This window comes from Martes martes (assembly GCF_963455335.1).
Source record: "Martes martes genome assembly, chromosome: 16".
Classification (NCBI taxonomy): Eukaryota; Metazoa; Chordata; class Mammalia; order Carnivora; family Mustelidae; genus Martes; species Martes martes.
Window position 1 is genome coordinate 41,266,589 of NC_137904.1, and position 23,789 is coordinate 41,290,377.

At 36.9% G+C, this 23,789-nt stretch overlaps 1 protein-coding gene across 3 annotated transcripts in view; it reads left to right on the top strand.

Annotated features, from left to right (window-relative positions):
• SKAP1 (src kinase associated phosphoprotein 1) overlaps positions 1-23,789 on the top strand; it is a 278,719-nt gene that overhangs the window by 10,501 nt on the left and 244,429 nt on the right. For all 3 annotated transcript variants that reach the window (XR_013968074.1, XM_080825334.1, XM_080825335.1), the window contains exon 2: positions 19,476-19,581. Coding sequence is in view for 2 of the 3 variants with exons in the window: in XM_080825334.1 (XP_080681460.1) it covers positions 19,476-19,581 (106 nt within the window). In the remaining variant the exon portion in view is untranslated. The remainder of the gene's footprint in view (positions 1-19,475; positions 19,582-23,789) is intronic.

Consider the following 23,789-nt stretch of genomic DNA (forward strand, 5'->3'; position numbering starts at 1 on the left):
TTTTGTATGAGCCTCTTCATCCCTCAATCCATCCATCCATTCCTCCCTCCCTCCTTTTCGTCCTTCCTTTCCTGTACTTTATTAAGGTATGATTGCACTAATCTTTTTTTTTTTTTTAAGATTTATTTATTTATTTATTTGACAGACAGAGATCACAAATAGGCAGAGAGGCAGGCAGAGAGAGAGGGGGAAGCAGGCTCCCTGCCAAGCAGAGAGCCCGATTTGGGGCTCGATCCCAGGACCCTGGGATCATGACCTGAGCCGAAGGCAGAGGCTTTAACCCACTGAGCCACTGAGGCACCCTGATTGCACTAATCTTAAGTGTTACAACTGGATGACTTCAGTATAGGTATACACCTGTGTGACTACCAGCCAGATTAAAATATAAACATTGCCATCACCCACCCTGGAATGTTTCCTTTCCAGTCAGTAGCCCTCCCCACAGACAACTGCTGTTCAGACATAGCATCACAGACTAGTTTTGCTGTTCTGGACCTTATAAATCAATATGATCTCCTTTGTGCCTGTCTTCAACATCATATTTTTATGATATATTCATGTAAAACGTAATGCAAGGTTTAAAATAATTTCTAAACAAACTGGAAGTCATTTCCCCCCACTACATTACTTTTCTTTAACTGGTATGAAAATAGACAAGATTTCTATGAAGGCTTCCATCATTGGGGTAGGAAAAATGAAACACTGAAGTATTAGAAGTTTAATTTAATTTAATTTTTTTTAATTTTTTATTTTTTTATTAACATATAATGTATTATTAGCCCCAGGGATACAGGTCTGTGAATCGCCAGGTTTACACACTTCACAGCACTCACCATAGCACATACCCTCCCCAATGTCCATAACCCAACCACCCTCTCCCTTCCTCCTCCCCCCCACCCCCAGCAACCCTCAGTTTGTTTTGTGAGATTAAGAGTTAGAGGTTTAATTTTAGTGAGACATTTAAGAGTATCAGTTCTATCCTATCCCTTTTGCAAAGTAGTATTCCATTGTGTGAATATTTCATAATTTATTTATCCATTTTTCTGCTGATGGACATCAAGTTGCTCAGTTTGGGGGCTATTATGAATACAGCTACTATGAGCCTTTTTATATAACTTGTTTTGTGAACATAAGCTCTCATTTCTCTCAGATAAATATCTAGGAATAGAATTACTGGTCATAGAGTAGGTATATGTCTGATTTTATTAGAAACTCCAGTTTCCCAAAGTGATTACACTTACTTTACACTCCTTCCAGCAGTGTATGAGAGGTCTCAGGGATATATTTTTATTGTGGAATGTTTGCATCACATAGAAATATAGAGACTATTGATTTCTTTAAAAACATAGTAGTGTTGCATACTTTTCCATGGGAATCTATCTATCCATGCATATATATAAATTGCCACGTGGTGTTTCAAAATTTTTAAAATTATTCTCCTATTGATGGATGTTTAGGTTGTTTCCAATATTTTTATATTTCTGCAATGCTGTAGAACATATCTGTATATGCATCTTTGTGTACACGTGTAAATATTTCTGTTGGATAAATTTTTAGATACTCGAATGAAGATTGCAAACATTTTAATCCTAGAATTTTAGTTCGCCACTAGTTAAAACTTAATCTAAAGTATTTTCTGGTTTTAGCTTCTGGTTTTTGTTCTGTCTGTGCTGTGAGTATACAGGTATTGTCATCCCCCCACCCCCCTCCAACAGGAGGTAGAAGGAGAATTAAAAATGTAAACACCACACACCTCTTGGGTCATGGGGCAGAAACAATCAGCAGGTTGAAGCAAACCACAACCAGAACATGTTGATAATTTCTCTATTGTATGCTGACAACTTCCTGCAAGTCAAAACAAAGCTGTTGGGTATGATTTTAGCCTGTGCCAATAAATTCACCTCTTAACAAAGGGCAAAAAATATAAGGATTAAGGATTGCAATGAAATTGCAATGAAATGCCAGATCAAAATGTAACGCAAGGTTTAAGATACATGCTAAACAAAAAAATAAAATAAAATACATGCTAAACAAACCGAAAGTCATTTTCCCCCCACTAAGTTACTTTTATTTAATTTGTATGAAAATAGACAAGGTTTCCACGAAGGCTTCCATTATTAGGGTAGGAAAATAAAACACTGAAGTTTTACAGGTTTAATTTTAGTGAGACATTTAAGAGTGACTACAGAAATCCTAATGGTCTGGTATGTTCAATGTACCTGTGACAGGGAATCAGGAATTTTTGTTCGTTTCTACTAGAAGCTGTAATGAGACTTGTAGAAGTTGGATGAGCAACTAGGCTGGTTTCTTCTGTAAAATAGGAATATGTAACTTAAAGGAATAGTTGTGATATTTAATTTAATGTAAAGAATACCCAGAGATCTTAGTAGTAAAAAATGTGACCCAGGGGCACCTGGGTGGCTCAGTGTGTTAAAGCCTCTGCCTTCGGCTCAGGACATGATCCCAGGGTCCTGGGATCGAGCCCCATGTCGGGCTCTCTGCGCAGCAGGGAGCCTGCTTCCTCCTCTCTCTCTCTGCCTATCTCTCCCCCTACTTGAGATCTCTGTCTATCAAATAAATAAATAAAATATTAAAAAAAAAATGTGACCCATAAGATATCACTGTCTTCCAAATAAACAAAAGAGTAACCTTGTAAATGGACAAGGTCAGATATTTGGGAGAATGTCAGAAACTTTCACCTGTCTACAAAACCTAGTGATTTTGAATGCATCCTGCCAAGAATCTTTTTAGCTGGCCTTAGATCATGTGGCAGTTTTTCCGAGGGGCATGAGGATCATTTTATGTCTACAGTGTTCCATATACCCTTTGTTCTCTTGTCCTTCTGTCTTTTTTTCCCCCTATTTTCTTTTCCTACTCTGACTTGCTGGAGTAGATGTAAGTGGCCTGGAAGCTAAGAGAATCTGTGTTTTAGGGCACCTATGAATTATAAAAGGAAGATATATCTTTGCCAGAGCTGAGTTTACCTTATAAATAGGGGACTCAAAATCATCATATATTACTTTTAGTACAAAATACTGATATTGCTATAAGCCTGTCTTCCAGAGTAATCTTTCACCACTGTCCCTCTCACCTGTAACCTTTAGTTCTGCCATCTAAGTTGAAATTCTTTGAGTCTCTCCAGCTAAACCGAGATCTGTCACCTCAGGACCTTTGCACATGATGTTCCCATGCTTGTGCCATTTTTTCCCTAGTTCCACCAATTCTACACTTGCCCCTACCCACAACATACATTCTTGGCCTACTAATCTGGGAATTTCAGATAAAAGGTCAGTTCTCTAAGAGTCTCTCCGGACTTACTTTCCTCTCTAGACAAGGTACCTCAACCATGGGCCTATGCCTCCTTTACTTTTCTTATTAAAACTCCCATCACAATGTATTTTAATAGCTTATTTAAGCCTATATTCTTTTTTTAAAAGATTTTGTTTATTTAACACACAGAGAGAAAGAGATCACAAGCAGGCAGAGAGGCAGGCAGAGAGAGAGGAGGAAGCAGGCTCCTTGCTGAGCATAGAGCCCGATGTGGGGCTCGATTCCAGGGCCCTGAAATCGTGACCTGAGCCTAAAGCAGAGGCTTAACCCACTGAGCCACCCAGGCATCCCTTAAGCTTGTATTCTTTGCTAGACTGTCAACTCTTACAGTAGAGCTTAGGTCTATCTTACTCACTTTTTTCAGTATTTAGCTTATATTAAGTACTCCATAAATATTTGTTGAAGAATGAAGACATTTAGGGAAAAGTGGTATCGTTGATGGTATGTTTCTGATTTTGTCTTTTCTCTTTGATTTCTCTTTGAACACCATGTGGTTCATATTGCTCACTTACCAGCTGCAGGTAATGATGTGCAGACCCTGTAACATGGAGTATTCTGTATGGTGAGAGCTGTGGTGTCAGAGGTGCCTCAGGAATGTTCTTACACATCAGTGTTTTTCACACTGGGCTTTGCAATTGCAGGAGCCTAAGGCGTCCTATTGTGGCAGGATGTGATGTTTATAGAAGAGTTCTTGTTTGTAAAAGGTTGATTGCTTAACAGAAGACCTACAGATAGCTTGGTGAGCTCGGTTAAATATGGAAAGTGATATGTTGAGGGACCTTTTGAAATGTCTTTCCTGTTCAGTGGTGGGTGGTATGTTTCTGAGCAGGGTTGCTCAGGCACCTTTGGGTCATAATCTCTATAAACAGCAGCATCTTCTGAATGGAAAGACAAATGTATTATATACTGAGCTGTAATTTTCTTTCCTCAGTATTTTTATCAAGTTGTGATGCCAGGGTTATACTGGCTTTGTGAAATGAGTAGGCAAGTGTGTATAACACTCGATATATAATTCCTCATATAGCCCTTGCTTTTAACATATATATATATATTATTTATTTTATTTATTTTATATATATTTTATTTATTTGTTTGACAGAGATAGAGATCACAAATAGGCAGAGAGGCAGACAGAGAGAAAGGAGGAAGCAGGCTCCCTGTTGAGCAGAGAGCCCTATGTGGTTCTCAATCCCAGGACTCTGGGATCATGACCTGAGCTGAAGGCAGAGGCTTTAAGCCACTGAGCCACCCAGGCGCCCCTATATTTTTCTTGTTTATACACTTGTTCATCTAATAAGGTGTGGGTGTAAATTTTGATCTGATTTTTTAAAAGATTTTATTTATTTATTTATTTGACACACACACAGAGAGAGAGAGAGTGCACAAGCAGGGGGAACAGTAGGCAGAGGAGTGAGAGGGAGAAATAGGCTTTCTGCCCAGTGGGGAGCCCAATGCAGCTTGATTCCAGGACCCTGGGATCATGGCCTGAGCTGTAGGCAGACCCTCAACTGACTGAGCCACCCAGGTGTCCCTAGACCTGATTTTTAAAAAATAGATGAGACAGACAGTGGAGGTTGTCTTTGTGTTATTTTATTCCCGAGTAGATGATACTTGCAGTGAAGGAATGGGTATTTAAATTAACATGTGAGCCCCTAAAGTTTTTGAAAAGGAAGCCTTTCAAAAAAGTAATTTGAAGTGAGACTTAAAAAGTAAAATCATAATAAAAATGTCAAGCTTTTCTTAGTGATATTGTTGAGGGATGATTATATCCTGTTGACGCTCTTTTAACAATTTTAGTATGTACAAATATAATTACATAGGATATTATACTTCTAAGTATATAATAAAGAGAGTAAAAGTACAAAATATGATATAGTTAATCCTTGAACAACGCGTGGGTTAGAGCTACCACCCCTTTTGCCCCTCCTCCCACAGCTAAAAATCCTCGTATAACTTTTGACTCCCCGCCCTCCAAAGTTAACTACTAGTAGCCTACTGTTGACAGAGCCTTTCCCATAACATAGACAGTTGATTAACACAAAGTTTGTATGTTACATGCATTATATACTGTAGTCTTATAATAAAGTAGGCTAGAGAAAAGAAAATGTTGTTAAAGAATTGTAAGGAAAATGTATTTATCATACCATACTGTATTTATGAAAAAAAATCTGCGTATAAGTGGACCAGTAGAGTTCAAACCCATGTTGTTCAAAGGTCAACTGTATATATTTATCATCTGTAGGAATAAAGTATGTACTGTAACTACCTGTCTTCCATAGGATCTCCCTCAGTCCCTGCTTTCTGTATGCCCAGCTCGCCTTGTCTCCTGCGCACAACTAGGAACCAGCTCAGCCCACTACCACCAAGTGAAATGCAGTTTAAATAACAAAAATTGAAGTCTATAGACCCAAAATATGAGTAATACTACTTTATGCTTTCTTAGTGTCTTTTATTTTACTTATTTTTTCATACTCTTAAACACATATTTTAGGATATTTAGAAAACAGGAAAATATGAAGAAGGTGATAAAAGTGGGTCATAATTCTATCTAGAGATGATCGTTGTTCATATTTTGGTGTTTATCATAGTCATAGTCCCTGACTGGCCTATAGGAAGGATTCAATATATATTGAGTTGCTAAATTGAGTTGCCACCTGGGTGGCTCAGTCGGTTAAGGATCTGACACTTGATTTTGGCTCTCATCATGATCTCAGGGTAGTGGGATCAAGCCCTGTGCTTGGTTCTGTGCTTGGTGTGGAGTCTGCTTGAGACTCTCCCCCTCTCCCTCCAACCTTTACCCTGCTCAAATGTGCACTCTAAATAAATAAATAAATAAATCATATTAATAATTCATTAAAGATTTATTTATTTATTTGAGAAAGAGAGAGAGTGTGAGCATGAGTAGGGGGAGGGGCAGTATGGAGCCTGACATGGGGTACGACCCTGAGATCATGACCTGAGCCAAAATCAAGAGCAGATCCTCAACAGATAAGCCACCCAGACACTCCTGGATCGGCTTCTTTCATTTAGTAATGTGTACATAAGATTTCCCAAATCTTTTCATGGCTTGATAGCTCATTTCTTTTTTGTGCTGAGTAGTATTCCACTGTCTAGATGTTTATTCATCTACAGACAGACATTGTGGTTGCTTCCAAGTTTTGGCAATTTTAAATAAAGCTGCTGTGAGCTTCCATGTACAGGTTTTTGTGTGGACATATTTTTTCAAGTCAACTGGGTAAACACTTAGGAGTATGATTTCTGGGTCCTATGGTAAGACAGTGTTTAGCTTTATAAGAAACTGTCAAATGTCTTCCAAAGTGGCTGTACTCGTTTGTATTTCCGTTAGCAGTGAATGAATTTCCTGTTGCTCCGTATCTTTGCCCGCCTCCAGTACTGTCAATTTTTTTTAATATAGTTGTTCTAATAGGTGTGTAGTAATTTCTTATTGTTGTCTTAATTTGTAATTCCCTAAGAATAATACGGTGCATCTTTTCATATGCTTACTTGTCATCTGTCTAGCATCTCTGGTGATATATCTCCACAGGTCTTTTGTCCACTTTCAAATTGGACTGTTTATTTTCTTATTGTTGAGTTTTAAGAATTCTTTGTATCGTAACTCCTAAGTGTTTACCCAGTCAAATTTATTGGCAAAAAGATGTTGATAGTATTCCCTTTTTGTTCTTTTAAATTCTGTGAGATTTTTTTCTTAATATCCCTTCTTCATTCCCAATATTGGTAATTTGTGTTTCCCTTTTTTCCCTTGATGGATCTTGATAAACCTGTTAGGGGTTCATCAAATCTATTGGTCTTTTAAAAAAACAACCAACAAACAACAAAAAAAATTGATTTCTGCCCTTATCTTTTTTTTTTTTTAAGATTTTATTTATTTGACAGACAGAGAACACAAGTAGGCAGAGAGGCAGGCAGAGAGAGAGGAGGAAGCAGGCTCCCCGCTGAGCAGAGAGCCCGATGCGGGGCTCAATCCCAGGACTCCGAGATCATGACCTGAGCCAAAGGCAGAGGCTTAGCCCACTGAGCCACCCAGGTGCCCCGATTTCTGCCCTTATCTATTATTTTCTTTTTTCTACTTGGGATTTAATCTACTTTTATTTTTTTATTTTTATCTACTTTTATTAATCTACTTTTATTTTTCTATTTTTTTTTTTTAAGATTTTGTTTATTTATTTGACAGATAGAGATCACAAGTAGCAGAGAGGCAGGCAGAGAGAGATAGCAGGAAAGCAGGCTCTCTGCTGAGTGGAGTGTCCAATGCGGGGCTCGATCCCAGGACCCTGAGATCATGACCTGAGCCGAAGGCAGAGGCTTAATCCACTGAGCCACCCAGGTGCCCCTATTTTTCTATTTTCTTAAGGTGGAAACTTAGACCATTGATTTTAAAATGTCCTTCTTCTCTAACATGAACATTTAAAACTACATTTCCCGTAAGCACAAGAATCTATAATTTTATAAATTTATATATGTTGTATTTTATAGTCATTCAGTTTGAAATATTCAGTTTATTAAAAAAAGGCTGTTTCTTCTTTGGTTTATATTATTTCAGATTGTTGAGGCTTTTTAGAGATCTCATTTTTACTAATTTCTAATTTAATTCTTTTGTGTCAAAGAACATATTCTGTAAGGTTTTAGACTTTTGGCATTTATTAAGACTTATTTTATGGGGCACCTGGGTGGCTCAGTGGGTTAAGCCTCTGCCTTAGGCTCAGGTCATGATCTCAGGGTCCTGGAATCGAGCCCCGCATCGGGCTCTCTGCTTGGCAGGGAGCCCACTTCCTCCTCTCTCTCTCTCTCTCTGCCTGCCTCTCTGCCTACTTGTGATCTCTCTGTCAAATGAATAAATAAAATCTTAAAAAAAAAAAAAGACTTTGTAAAAAAAAAAAAAAGACTTATTTTATGGCCCAGAATAAGTTACATTTTGGTGAGCATTCCTTGTGCATTTCAAAAAAGGTATATTTTGGGGCACCAGTGTGGCTCAGTCGTTGAGCCGCTGCCTTCAGCTCAGGTCATGATCCCAGGGTCCTGGGATCAGGCCCTCCATCGGGCTGTCTGCTCAGCAGGGAGCCTGCTTCTCCCGATCCCACTCCCCCTGCTTGTGTTCCCTTTCTCATTGTGTCTCTCTCTGTCAAATAAATAAATAAAATCTTTAAAAAATAAAAATAAAAAAGGTATATTTCCCTTAAAATTGTATTATAAAAAATAAATAAAAATTTTAAAAAGGTATATTCTGCAGTTGTTGGCTATTTCATCCTATGGATGTCAATTAGGTCAAAGTGGTTGATAGTGTTGTTCAGGTTCTCTATCTCCTTAGTGATTATTTGTCTAGTTGTTGTTTTAGTTTCTGAAAGAGGTGGTGGTAGAATCCCCAACTATTGTAGACATATATTTTCCTCACTTTTGTCCTGTAGAAGTTTTCCTCAAGTATTCTGTAGTTCTGTTGTTACATGTGTATACATCTATGATTATATCTTCCTTATGACTTGGCCCTTAAAGATAATGAATATCCTTCTTTATCCCTGGTAATACCCCTCTTCTTGAAGTCTACTTTGTCTGAAATTAAAATAGCCATCCTTATGCTAGCTGTTTGTTTCTTTGTCACTTCCATTCTTTTCAGTCATTTGTGGCTTTATATTTGAAGTATGTTTCTCACAGACATCATATAATTGCATTTTACTCAGTCAAACTCCTCTTTTTTTTTTTTTTTTTTTAAGTAGGTCCTACACTGGGCATGTGAGGCCCAGTGTAGGGCTTGAACTCAAGACCCTGAGATCAAGAGTCCAACGCTTAACTGACTGAGCCACCCAGACACCCCATACATTCTCTGCTTTTTAATTAAAGTGTTTAGTTCATTTACATCTAATATAATTATTGTAATGAATGGATTTAGGGTCTACCATTTACTTTTTCTAATTGCCACATTTTTGGGTTACAATTGCCTTGTTAAAAATTAATCAGATGCTTTTTAGTATTCCAATTTCTCTATTTTTAAAATCTGTACCTCTTTCTTTTATTTTGTTTATTATTTTTGCTCCAGTGATTACAATATCCTAAACTTGCCACGGTCCACTTAGAGTTAATATTATACCACTAAATGGCTTCCATTTACCCACCACCCCATCCTCTCTTCTATTGTTGCCATATATCTTACAAGTACATATGTTATAAACTACAAAAGGTAGTATTTGTCTGTACTTTAAATTGCCAGTTTTCTTTTGAAGAAATTAAGAAGAAGGGGGGAAAGGTGATAATGTTTTATATATACTCACATACTTAACATTTTGGGGCTCCTGTTGATCTGAGTTTCCCACTGGAGCCTGTGCCCTTCATCTCAATGAATTTCCTTTAGATTACTTTCAGTGCAAGTTTCCTAGCAAAAAAATTTTCTCCTTTTTTATTTATCTGGAAAATGTCTTTATTTTGCCTTCACATTGTGATGACTGCTGTCACTGGATATAGAATTCCAGATTGATGGGTTTTGTTTTGTTTTTGTTTTTGTTTTCTTTCTCTTTTCAGCACTTTAAAGGTGTCATTCCAGTGTCTTCTGGCTTCCATTATTTTTTATGAAAAGTCACTCTTATTCCTATCCTTATTATCCTATATATAATGGGTCATTTTCCCTGTCTTCTTTGAAATTTTTCTCTTTATCTTTTGTTTTCAGCAGTATGACTATAATGTACCTACATTTAGTTTTCTTTGTATTTATCTTATTTGATGTCTGCTGAGCTTCTTGAATATGTAAATTGATATTTTTTACCAAACTTGGGAAATATTTAGCTATTATTTCTTCTGATTTTTTTTTTTTTTAGACCCATTCTCTTTCTGCTCTTCTGGGACACCAAATATATCTAAGTAATGGCATTTGGTGTTGTCCCAGATTCCACTAAGCTTTGCCTGACATTACTTCTCAGCTATTCCACCTTACAAGGTCTGGTTGTACCCTTGGATGAAAAGCTATAAAAATGCAAGTCTCACTCTGCAGTTCCTTTCTTTCAGGGATCAAACCTGTAAATTTCTGACTGCTTTTGGCTACTGTTTGGTGCCTTGAAATTGTTGTTTTTAAATATTTTGTGGACAGCTCCTATCTGTACAAAAGTTAGTCCAACACAAGTTATTCTATTATACCTAAAAAGCTACTGATTTTTTTTAAAGATTTAGTTTATTTATTTGACGGACAGAGATCACAAGTAGGCAGAAAGGCAGGCAGAGAGAGAGGAAGGGAAGCAGGCTCCCTGCTGAGCAGAGAGCCCAATGCAGGCCCAAAGGCAGAGGCTTTAATCCACTAAGCCACCCAGGCACCCCCAAAAGCTACTGATTTTAAAATATTTACCTTCTGGCTACCCTACCAAATTCTTAAAATTCCTAAACTTTTCAAGTTCATAGTTTTAAGGTTGTGCACATTTGGTTATAATATCTGGACATAATAATTTTTTTCCTTCTTAAGCTTCTTTTTCTCCAGAACAATACTAATTAGTAGTGGGAATAGCTGACAAACCAATCTTGTTCTTTAATGATAATGACTTTGGTTTTTCAGGCATTAATGTCATATATATATATATATATATATATACACACACACATATATAAAGTAGATATTCTTTTACTTCTATTTCATACAGTTCTGTCACAAATAGATGATAAATATCATCAGGCAACGTTTTTGCCATTTATCAACCTGCTTGTATAGATCTCTTTTTTAAACTACTAAATAAATATATAATACATCAATAATATTCAAACATCTTTAAATTCCCAAGATACATTTCATGTTATATTTTAATGTACTGCTAAGTCTGACTTACTAGTACTTAGGATTTTTGTATCTATGTTAACTTTATTTTTTTTAAAGATTTTATTTATTTATTTGATAGAGGGAGATGCAGTGAGAAGGGGAACACAAGCAGGGGCGGGGGCAGGTAGGAGAGGGAGAAGCGGCCTCCCGCAGAGCAGGGAGCCTGATGTGGGGTTCGATCCCCAAATCCTGGGATCATGGCTTGAGCTGAAGGCAGACGCTTAATGACAGAGCCACCCAGGCACCCCTCTATATTAACTTTAAACTGATTCCTTTTTTATGCTCTTTTAGACCTGGGGTTATGCTGGCTTATAGCAAATGATTAAAGAAACATTCTCTTCTTCTTTTTTTTTTTTTTTTAAAGATTTTATTTATTTATTTGTCAGAGAGAGCACAAGCAGGGGAGTGGCAACCAGAGGAAGAAGCAGGCTCCCCACTGAGCAGGGACCCCAATGTGGGACTCGATCCCAGGACCCTGGGACCATGACCTCAGCTGAAGACAGATGCTTAACTATCTGAGCCACTCAGGCATCCCAAGAAGCATTCTCTTCTGTGCACTGGGATAGTTTATGTTGAATGAGAATGATTTATTACTTAAAAGTTTGAAAGATATCCATACAACCATATGAATCTGAACTGGGTTTTTTGGTTTTTTTTAACAATTTGACAAAATTTTCTTCTTTTCCCTAGTTATTAGCTTTTTCAGGATTCAGGTTTTCTATTTCTCATATCAGTTTTAGAAATCTATATTTTTTTTGGTGATTGTTTCACAGCAGTTTTCATATTTATTTACATGGCATTTTATTTCGTTTACATAGGCCCTTATTTTTGAAAATAATCTTTCTAAGGTGAAAAATGATACCCAATATGATAAAATGCAGATTATGTAAAAGCACGAAGAAGAAAATTAAAATAACTTGAAATCTCACCAACTTTATGAAATGTTTCATTATCTTATTAGGATTCCTGTATTTGTTGTTGCTCCCTTTTATTCTGCTTCAGTTCTGTATATTTGTGCTTGCTTTCCCTTTTCCTTGATTATATATGCTAATACTTTATCAACTTATTGGATTTCCCCCTCACCTCTGAAAATTTGCCACTGTTAAACACTTATTTAGCATTTATGCCTTTTTTTTTCACTGCTTTTAAGGTCAGTGGTTTTTAACCACGAAGTTGTACAGTGGAACCTTTTTCAAAATTAACGTTTCACATGAAATCACAGTGTATAAATAGATAAAAGCCAAGGGCTTGTGATTAAGGCATAGGGGAGGGAGGGAGTTTCCCAGAGTCCCTTTCACTTGACCTGCTCTTTCTCTTCCGTATCAGAGGGTTGTGACTCCATAGAGCACTGTTAGTCACTCTTCTGATTTATTAATTCCGCTTTTATCTTCACTGTTTCCTTCTTCCTATCTTCCATAGGCTTGTTTTATTGCTATTTTCTGATTTCTTGAGTTTGGTGCTTTTATCTTATTTAATACTGGAAACACTTAAGTCTGTGAATTTGTCGGCACAATGCTGGTTATAACTTTTTTAAAAAATTATTTTTATTAACATATTATTTGCCCCAGGGGTACAGGTCTGGAAATCATTAGGTTTACACATTTCACAACATACACCATAGCACATACCCTCCCCAATGTCTATACCGCAGCCACCCTATTCCTAACTCTCCCACCCCCTCAGTTTGTTTCCTGAGATTAAGAGTTTTTTATGGTTTGTCTCTATCCTGATCCCATCTTGTTTTATTTTTTCCTTCCCTAGCCCCACCAACCCCCCACCCTGCCTCTCAAATTCCTCATATCAGAGAGATTATATAATTGTCTTTCTTTGATTGACTTATTTCACTCAACATAATAACCTCTAGTTTCATCCATGTTGTTGCAAATGGCAAGATTTCATTTCTTTTGTTGGCTGCATAGTATTCCATTATATATATATGTGTATATATATATATATATATATATATATATATATATATATCCTGTATATATAGAATATATATATATACAGGATATATATATATATAAAAGAACCTAGGTGTCCATCAGTAGATGAATGGATAAAGATGATGTGGTATGTATATATACACATATCACATATATATGTATATATATACATATATATACACATACCACATCATCTTTATCCATTCATCTACTGATGGACATCTAGGTTCTTTCCATAGTTTGGCTATTGTAGACATTGCTGCTATAAATATTTGGGTGCCCGTGCCCCTTCGGATCACTACATTTTTATCTTTAGGTATATACCCAGTAGTGTGATTGCTGGGTCATTGGGTAGCTCTATTTTCAACTTTTTGAGGAACCTCCATACTGTTTTCCAGAGTGGCTGCACCAGCTTGCATTCCCACCAACAGGGTTCCCCTTTCTCTGCATCCTCACCAACATCTGTCGTTTCCTGACTTGTTAATTTTAGCTGTTCTGACTGGTGTGAGGTGTTATCTCCTTGTGGTTTTGATTTGTATTTCCCTGATACCAAGTTATGTTGAGCACTTTTTCATGTGTCTGTTGGCCATCTGGATGTCTTCTTTGCAGAAATGTCTGTTCATGTCTTCTGCCCATTTCTTGATTGGTTTATTTGTTCTTTGGGTGTTGAGTTTGATAAGTTCTTTATAGATTTTTGGATACTAGCCCTTTATTTGATACATCATTTGTGAATATCTTCTCCCATTCTGTCAGTTGTCTTGGTTTTGTTGACTGTTTCCTTTGCTGTGCAAAAGCTTTTGATCTTGATGAAGTCCCAGTAGTTCATTTTTGCCCTTGCTCCCCTTGCCTTTGGCAATGTTTCTAGGAAGAAGCTGCTGCGGCTGAGGTCGAAGAGGTTACTACCTGTGTTCTCCTCAAGGATTTTGATAGATTCCTGTCTCATTGTAAGACATTGTGTTTCATCCATTTTGAGTCTATTTTTGTGTGTGGTGTAAGGAAATGGTCTAGTTTCATTTTTCTGCATGTGGCTGTCCAATATTCCCAATACGATTTGTTGAGGAGACTTTTTTTCCATTGGGCCTTCTTTCCTGCTTTGTTGAAGATTAGTTGACCATAAAGTTGAAGGTCTATTTCTGGGCTCTCTATTCTGTTCCTTTGATCTGTGTGTCTGTTTTTGTGCCAGTACCATACTGTCTTGATTATTACAGCTTTGTAATAGAGTTTGAAGTCTGGAATTGTGATGTCACCAACTTTGGCTTTCTTTTTTAACGTTTCTGGCTATTCAGGGTCTTTTCTACTTCCATATAAATTTTAGGATTATTTATTCCATTTCTTTGAAAAAAATTGATGGTATTTTGATAGGGATTGCATTAAATGTGTAGATTGTTTTAGGTAGCGTAGACATTTTCACAATATTTGTTCTTCCAATCCATGAGCATGGAATGTTTTTCTATTTCTTTGTGTCTTCCTCAATCTCTTTCATGAGTACTTTATAGTTTTCTGAGTACAGATTCTTTGCCTCTTTGGTTAGGTTTATTCCTTGGTATCTTATGGTTTTGGATGCAATTATAAATGGGATCAACTCCTTAATTTATCTTTCTTCTGTCTTGCTGAATGCCGGTTATATCTTATAATATTTTTTTCAGTCTATCTTCTTGGTAGGTTGTAATTGTAGTTTTGTGTTTCCTCTCTGATCCATGACGTATGTAGGAGTGTGTTTTCAATGTCTAGGTGTGGAGGGGTTTGTTTACTCTTTTTAATATTAAGTTCTGATTTTATTTTAATCTTAAACACAGAATTTTTCCTTTAAAACTCTGTAAAACTTTCATCTTCTGATGCTTATTTTGTGGAGAGGCCATTTTGACTCTGTTGTTCGTAGGCAACTTATTTTTTTTGTCTGAGTCCTTGAGGGATGTTTTCATTTTCCTTCAATTTTGAAAGTTCAGAAAGATATGTACAGATGTTGTTCGTCCTTCCTTCCTTCTTTTCTTTTATTTTCTTTCTTTCTTTCTTTCTTTCTTTCTTTCATTTTTAATAGTTTCATTGAGATACAGTTCATATACCATGCAACCTACCCTTTAAAGTATACAATTCATGGCTTTTAGTATATTTACAGAGTTGTGCAATTATCACTACAGCAAATTTTGGATCATTTTCATTATCTCAAAAGAAAACTTGAAATCCTTAGCCTTCACTCCCCAACCTCCCTCCCTCCTGCAGCTGTAGGCATCCACTAATCTACTTTCTGTTTCTATAGATTTGCCCATTCTGTATATTTCATGTAAATTGATTTATATAATCAATTGGACCTTGTGGCTAGTTTCTCTCACTTACCATAACAATTTCAGAATTTCACCTATATTGTAGCAGGTATCAGCATTTCATTTCTTTTTATTGGTGAATAATATTCCATTGTATAGATATATCACATTTTATTTATCCATTCATCAGTTGATGGACATTTGGGTTCTTTCCCAAGTGGGAAAGAACATATGGACTATTAAGAATAATGCTGATGGTGCGCCTGGATGGCTCAGTCGGTTAAGTGGCTGCCTTCGGCTCAGGTCCTGATCCTGGAGTCTGAGAATCAAGTCCTGCATTGGGCTCCCTGCTCAATGAGGCGTCTACTTCTCCCTCTGACCGTCCCCCCTTTTGTTCTCTCTCATTCTCTGTCACTCAAATAAATAAATAAAATCTTTAAAAAAAAAAAGAATAATGCTGCTATGAGCGCTTGTTTTCATTTTCTTGGGTATATATCTAGTAGTGGAATTACTGGGTCATATGGTAGCCCTCTCTTTAGCATTTTGAGGAACTGTAAGACTGTTTCACAAAGCAGCGACACCATTTTACATTCCCAACAGCAAAATATGAGAGTCCCAATTTTTCTACATCTTTGACAGCATTCATTTTTTTAAAAAATATTTTATTTATTTCTTTGACAGAGAGAGATCACAAGATCCCTGCTGAGCAGGAAGCCTGACGTGGGGCTCAATCCCAGGACCCTGAGACCATGACCTGAGCCAAAAGCAGAGGCTTAACCCACTGAGCCACCCAGGGCCCTTGACAGCATTCATTTTTGTCCATATGTTTGACCATAGCCATCCTAGTCACTGTGAACTGCATCTCATTGTGGTTTGGGTTTGAATTTTCTTGATGACAATTGATGTTGATCATTCTTTCACATGCTTGTTGGCCATTGGTATATTCTCTTTAGGTAAATGTCTGTTCAGATCCTCTGCTCATTTTGAAATTGAATTAGTTGTCTTTTTATTGTTGACTTGTAAGAGTTCTCTATATATTCTACATATAAATCTCTTATCAGCTATATGATTTTCAAAATTTTTCTCATATGGGTTGTCTTTTCACTTCTTGTTGACATCCTTTGAAGCACAATAGTTTTTAAATTTTTGATGTCCAATTTCTTTTTTCTTTTGTTGCTTATTCCTTTGGCATCACATCTAAGATACCGAATTTTGGAAATATTACCTAATCCAACATCACAAGGATTTATGCTTGTTCTCGTCTAAGAATTTTATAGTTTCATATTTTACATTTAGGTCTTTGATCCAGTTTGTATTAATTTTTGTATGCTGTGTGAGGTGGGGATCCAACCTCAGTGTTTTGCATGAGGATATTCAGCAGTTCTAGAACCATTTGTTGAAAAAACTATTTCTTCTCCTATTGAATTGTCTGGGCATCCTTGTCAAAAATTTATTGACTATAAATGTGAAGGCCTATTTCTGAAGTTTCAATCTCACTCCTTTGATTTATGTATCTGTCTTTATGCTGGTGCTATATTGTCTTGATTACTGTAATTTTGTAGTAAGTTTTGAAATAAGAAAATACGAATCCTGGGGCACCTGATTGGCTCATTTTGTTAAGTGTCTGCCTTCGGCTCAGTTCATAATCCCAGGGTCCTGGGATCAAGTCCCTCATTGAGCTCCCTGCTCAGTGGGGGTCTGTTTCTCCCTCTCCCCCGTCCCTCTCCCTGCCTCCCCCTAATTGTGCTCTTTTTCACTCCCTACCCCCAATTCTCTCTCAAATAAATAAATTAAATCTTAAAAAAAAAAGAAAATGTTAATCCTCCAGAGTTTTTCATTTTCAAAATTGTTCTGGCTATTCTGGGTCCCTTGAATTTTCAAATGAATTTTAGGATTAGTATATCAATTTCTGCAAAAAAGCCAATTGTGATTTTTATAGAGATTCCGTTAAATCTTTAGATCGATTTAGGGAATATTGCCATCTTAACAATAGTAAGTCTTGGGGCGCCTGGGTGACTCAATTGGTTAAGCAACCGCCTTCGGCTCAGGTCATGATCCCGGTGTCCCGGATCAAGTCCCACATCAGGCTTCCAGCTCCGCAGAGAGTCTGCTTCTCTCTCTGACCTTCTCCCCTTCACTCTCTCTCTCAAATGAATAAATAAAATCTTTTAAAAACAAACAAACAACAGTAAGTCTTTTCATCTTTGAACATGGATGTCTTTCCATTTATTTAGATCTTTAATTTCCTTCAACAATTTTTTTTGCAATTTTTAGAGTTTAAATCTTGTGCCACTTCTGTTAAATTTATTTCTAATATTTAATTCTGTATTATGCAATTTAAGGTGGACTTTTTCTAATTTCATTTTTGTTTTGTTCATTGTTACTCTATAGTTGTTTTTGTATATTAATCTGGTATCTTGCAAACTTACTGAATTTGTTTATTAGTTCCAGTAGTTTTTTAGTGGGTTCCTAAAAACCCCTTTAGTGGGTTTTCTATATATAATATTGTATAATCTGCAAGTAGAGATAGTTGCACTTCTTCCTTTCTAATCTGGACTATTTTAATTTCATTTTCTTGTGCAATTGCCCTGGGTAGCACCAGCATCATGTTGAGTATACATGGTGAGAGCAGACATCCTTGTTTTGTTTCTGATGCTAGAAAGGGAAAGCATCAGTCTTTGACCATTAAGTATGATGTTAGCTGTGGGATTTTCTTGTAGCTGCTTTTTATCAGGCTGAGTAAGTTTCCTTCTATTCTTAGTTTGCTGCGTATTTTTTATCTTGAATTTTGTCAAATGCTTTTTCTGCCTCTACTGAGATGATCATGGGGTCCTTGTCCTTTATTAGTAGGTGTATTCTTGCATTCATTGAATTTTGGGTAGCGTTTATTTTTATCTTTTAATTCAACTTCCCATCTCCTCATTCTTTAGCCTTCAGAGGATTTTAAAGGAACCCATTAAATGACAAATGCAAGACATGTCTCTTGCATTTGTCATTTAATGGGTTCCTTTAAGTAATGTCTCTTGACTACATTTCTTCCATGTAAGTCTTGGAAGCTGATGGTGGTCTTCTGTGAAATTGTTAATTTTCAGAAATTTATACCTCATCAAAAGCACTGGTGATGGTTATCTAGGGTTTTGTTGTTGTTGCTGTTTTGGTGGTGTTGAATGGTATGAATGTAAAACAAAATTTTTACCATGCTTATGTAACCCAACTGTATAAATTCATAACATTATTTTGATAGCATATGTGACACAGTTGTATATGGTATGCACTGCTTTTGGAGGTGGGAAATTTTGACTGTGTCATTTATATACTTTTTAGGGACAATAACCCTTTTTTGCGTAATAAAGTATGTAGCTGGTATTTCTGGCAATTGTAATCATTATCAATGTACTTTGCCTCTGAAAATATCTAGATGCCCCCCACTTCTTTCAACATAACATGATTTGTTTCATATTATATATTTCTATCATGTCCCTATTTTATAATATATGTTCACATTAATTGCAGTTTCCTTCTCTTGGACACATTTTTCTTTTCCATGTGAGTTCCTTCATTTGGTTGCATTGTCATTTTCATTGATGATGCATTTGCCAATTAATTTTTCTTCTTTGAATGCCTGCCCTTTTTGTTCCTGACTTTGTAGTTCAGCTCTATTTTTTATTTCAGCTCTATTTACTGGTGTTTCTTTCTCGCTTCTGTTGGCTTGTGACCTTCTATGACTGGTTTGTAATATTTATAGGGTTAGGAGATGACAGTCTCTCCTCTGCCATCAGAGATAATGAATATTTTCATGTTTCTTTGAAATGGTTTAGAAAATGGTTATTTTTTGTGATTAGTAAATGCATTAGCATCCCAAATTTATAGCAAGGTCTTGGATCACCAGAAGACATCGCTTATAGTCCTACTTAAAGTTTTATTCATTTCTTATTCAGGTAAAATATACATAACCTAAAATTTACTGTTTTAACCATTAGTAAATATGCAGTTCTGTGGTATTAAGTACTTTCACATTGCTTTGGAACTTTAAAATTTTTAAACAGAAAATAATACCCATTTCTTAATCCTTCAGATTTTCCTATTTCTCCCTTAATACTTCTTTTCTGTTGATCAACTTTCTTTTTCTTTTAGATGCTGAGGAGTTTTTGGGGGAAGGTTTGCGGAATGAGAATCTCAGTGCTACTGCGAGGGACCACAGAGACCACATTCTACGGGGCTTCCAGCAAGTCAAAACTAGGTTTGTATAAACTGGGTCCATTTCGTGTCAGCTTTGAAAGAATTCATAGTCAGTAAAATCTACTTTCATAGTGTATCAATTAACCAGGCAGGACACACTTATCATAGTTCTTTATCCTTGACAGAGGCTTAATAAATTTTTACCGAGTTGAATTGGAGGTAGGCAGGCATGGTTAGTGTAGCTAGCTTACCGAAGTAAAAATATTTTCATAATTATGTCTCTTATGTTAATGAATCTGCTTTTAGCTTTAGATTGTTATATTCATCTTTATTAAATGTTTTTGCAAAATGTGTGAAAAGGTAAACATTTATTCTTGTCCAAACTACCAAAGGGAAGATGTTAGGCAGTTAGAGAGAATTGATTTTTTTTAAGTATTTTTTTTTTTTAAGATTCTATTTATTTATTTGATGGACCGAGATCACAAGTAGGCAGAGAGCCCGATGTGGAGCTTGATCCCAGGACCCTGGGATCATGACCTGAGCCGAAGGCAGAGGCTTTAACCCACTGAGCCACCCAAGCTCCCCGAGAGAATTGAGTTTTGTTATAATTTTTGGTTCTGATTTTACTTCCACAACTCCTTCCCTGATAGAAAGCTTGAACCATACTTATTCAGTTGATTCTTTGACCATATTGGAATGTTTTAGTCTCAGACTGGCTTGGAGTATCATACTCACTGACTTTTTAAAATAAGAGGTCCTGACCTACTTTGTGCCTTTTAGAATGTGAGCATCTGGCGGTAACATATACTTTCTAGGGAGAGATAAAAAAATAAAAATTTTCTTTTATAATATATTTCCTGTCCACTTTTTGCTTGAGTTACAGCAACTGAATGAGAATTGGGGATAAGTTGAATGTTATTTTAAGCTTTCTCAACCCTATGGCAATGTGGTTCAGAATGTTTGGACTAAGCACTCTTGGAAAAGAGAGAACATCTTTAGGGTTATGACTGGGATTTAATTTGTGTGCCTGACTGATCTGAGCATCTACTTTAGAAACCTCACTGAAACTCCTTAGAAGCAGGGAATTTTGTCTTTTGGAAGGGCACAGCCAGAATCTATTCCCTCCAGAAATGTGAGAGAACCTCACAAGATGCCCTGCTGGATCTTAATCGATCTTTCCTGCTGGCTAATTAAGCGTCACTTTTACTCAGCAACTGGGGACTCTGTAATTATCAGCCTGGGTTGCCCTGAATAATTGAAAAAAACAGAATGCAGAAGATGGGAGCTTTTTGCAGAAGTGAGGATATCTATAATTTTTGGTATGCTGGAAGAGTGTTTAAAACAAACTTCTCCATAATGTTACTTTATCAGTAGATAAATTTAGGCTTACTTGTGCATCTGAAGCCTTAGTAACCCATAGAATTTATTTTCACAAGTTGACATTTGTATTACAAGATTATTATAAGGATTGCCTGAGGAATAAAGGTGGCATTATTTCAAATTGCATGAGAGGGAGAGGGATGCCCAAAATACAATTGTGTGATGGTGGTGTTGCTGGTATAAATTTGCGATAAGGAATGCAAATGCTACTGCATCTTTATGAACAAATATACAATGAGGAGGAATTCTTCTTTCTCATATTTGTACCACAGTGTTTGGAAAGGGCTAAATTTCAATCTGAAATTGGTAATAAAAGGTGATTTTTTTTATAACTCGTTGTTATCAATTGCATATCACTTCTTAGTTTTCTTTTTAAATGCACACACACACCCATGCACACAGAAAGAAGCTGTGTTTGTTATGGGGTGGAGAGGCTTCCTTGTTCTCAAAGAACTTGCTGTGTGGTTTGTGGGATAGAATTCAGGAAATAATCAGCAGGAGCTTTAGGAAACATCTGATGGGAGCTTTCTGTTCATTGATTTGTTGCAAGAAAGATGACACTTTATTTAGAATTTCATAATTATCAGATCACGGAGGAAATGAGGAGCCAGAAATTAGATACTGTATCAGAAAATGGAAAAATGAGGCTTTTCTTTGGCAAGCTGTTTAAAATTGCCTTACATCCACCCATTCAATCATCATCCGGTTAATGTAACCCTTGTTTTACTGAATGCTCTTCTTCAGCCATATTGCTTCTGTAGTCCTGTTTATGGCTGGTCAGCATTATATACTATATGTATTGGTACTGAAAGCTTGTACAATACCAGCCACATGTACTCTTGTTGTATGATATTGTATCTCATGCCAAAAAGCCAGGTGTGAAAAGAAATTTGGAAATCATCAAACTTGAGAATTAAATGTATATGGCAAGTTGCTGTGTAACATGGAAAGAACCACTGAAAGTGTTTAAAAAGTTGTATTAAAGCGAGGATATTTTAGGGTTTGGTACATTTTGGGGGATAGGAACCTATCTAAAATTATGATTTGACACTTCTGGGCTTACTTGAAGGTGGGTATGAAACCTGAAGCAGGAAATCTGAGAAAGCCAGTCGGTAGATATAAATACTATGTGTATACACACGCACACATATACATCCCCCCCACACACACATACACACAATTTTCCACTCTATCTTTATTATTTTCTTGCTTCAGTTCCTCTAATTCTTTCCTCAAGTTGAGCTGCTTGAGAAAGAAGAGGATAGACAATAGTGAAAATAGCACTGCCTCTGATTCTTGGTAAACTCTGGAGGCTTGGCCGTTATTTTTATGGTGACTCAGAATTCAGTGGTGTTTGGAGAAAGTCAAAGCATCTGACTCCATCACAGTTGCTATAATGTGCCATTTGCCACCTTTCTGTTGTCTAGTGTGACCGACCCCAGGAAATGAGAATTGTGTCAAGAGTCATGGATGTCCTCCAAGGGCTCCTCTGTTTTTCAGCACAAGTAGCTTAGCTGTTCTCTTTCCTCCCAGACTTAAAAAACAAACAAACAAAAATCATATCTGTATCTCCATCTACATACTAGTTTTGTTCTTGTTTTGTGTGTGTGTTTTGTTTGTTTTGGTTTTTTGTTTTTTGTTTTTGTTTTTGTTTTTGGCTTTCATGGATCACCAGTGAAGGATAATGTATTCCATGTAAGGCAAAAAAAAAAAAAAAAAAAAGATGTTAATTCCTGTGATTCCAAGGAAGTGAAGCTGTTTTGTAGTATCCCATGTCCTGAGCTGTGATATTCATTGTTCTTCTTCCAACAACCTCATTTAAACCTTCTCCCTAAAATCTAACAGCTTTCACATTCTGAGTCCAAGTTTTCATTGAGCGCTTCAGAGAAGGATTAGGATGCAAGCCAGGCGCAGGCTCCTCCTGTTTTATTACGGTGGTCACTGCAGGATCAGCGCCAGATGTGGGACACCTGGAATGAAGCAGACGGGAGTGGCCCTTAGACGCTTGATGGCGGCCTCATGCATTTGCAGAAACAGTCAGGCATTTCTTAAAAGTTTCATTCTGGGGAGGCCATCTGACAGCAAGAATACTGTAAGAGTGGGGGAAGGAATGAAGAAAATAGAATATTTTTATTACTGAGGTAGGAATATATTCTTTCTTGATGGCCTGTTTTGGAACAACTAGTCGTTTATGCTCACTGTTGGAAGTGAAGGCCAGAGCCAATGGAAACAAACTTGGAGTATTGTTTCCTTCTGTGAAACTTAAACGGAGCTCCAGAAAGAGACAGGTAGATTTATGGCATATTGAAAGGGAATGAAATCAAGAAATAACTTTCTGTAATAGGATTATGGCACAAACCCACAAAACCCAGGACGTTTAATGTACAGGCTGAAAGAGTATCTTGAACGTGTCTCATTGTGGGTGGCTAGTGTATAGCTCTGCATGAAACATGATACTTTAATATAAATATCGTAAAAACAATTCCGTTTTCTTTGGGAAGTTCAAGTTTTTCTTTCTAGCCTAACATGGATTTAACTTTAAAGCAGGATTTAGCTTAAGAATGTATCATCAGGGGCGCCTGGGTGGCTCAGTGGGTTAAGCCTCTGCCTTCGGCTCAGGTCATGATCTCAGGGTCCTGGGATCGAGCCCCACATCGGGCTGTCTGCTCAGCAGGAAGCCTGCTTCCCGCCGCCCCCACCTCTGCCTGCCTCTCTGCCTACTTGTGATCTCTGTCTGTCAAATAAATAAAAAAAGTATAAAAAAAAAAAAGAATGTATCATCAGGGACACCTGGGTGGCTCAGTCAGTTGAGCATCCAACTCTTGATTTTGGCTCAGGTCATGAAGTCAGGGTCGTGAAATTAAGCCCCACGTTGAGCCCCTCATCAGG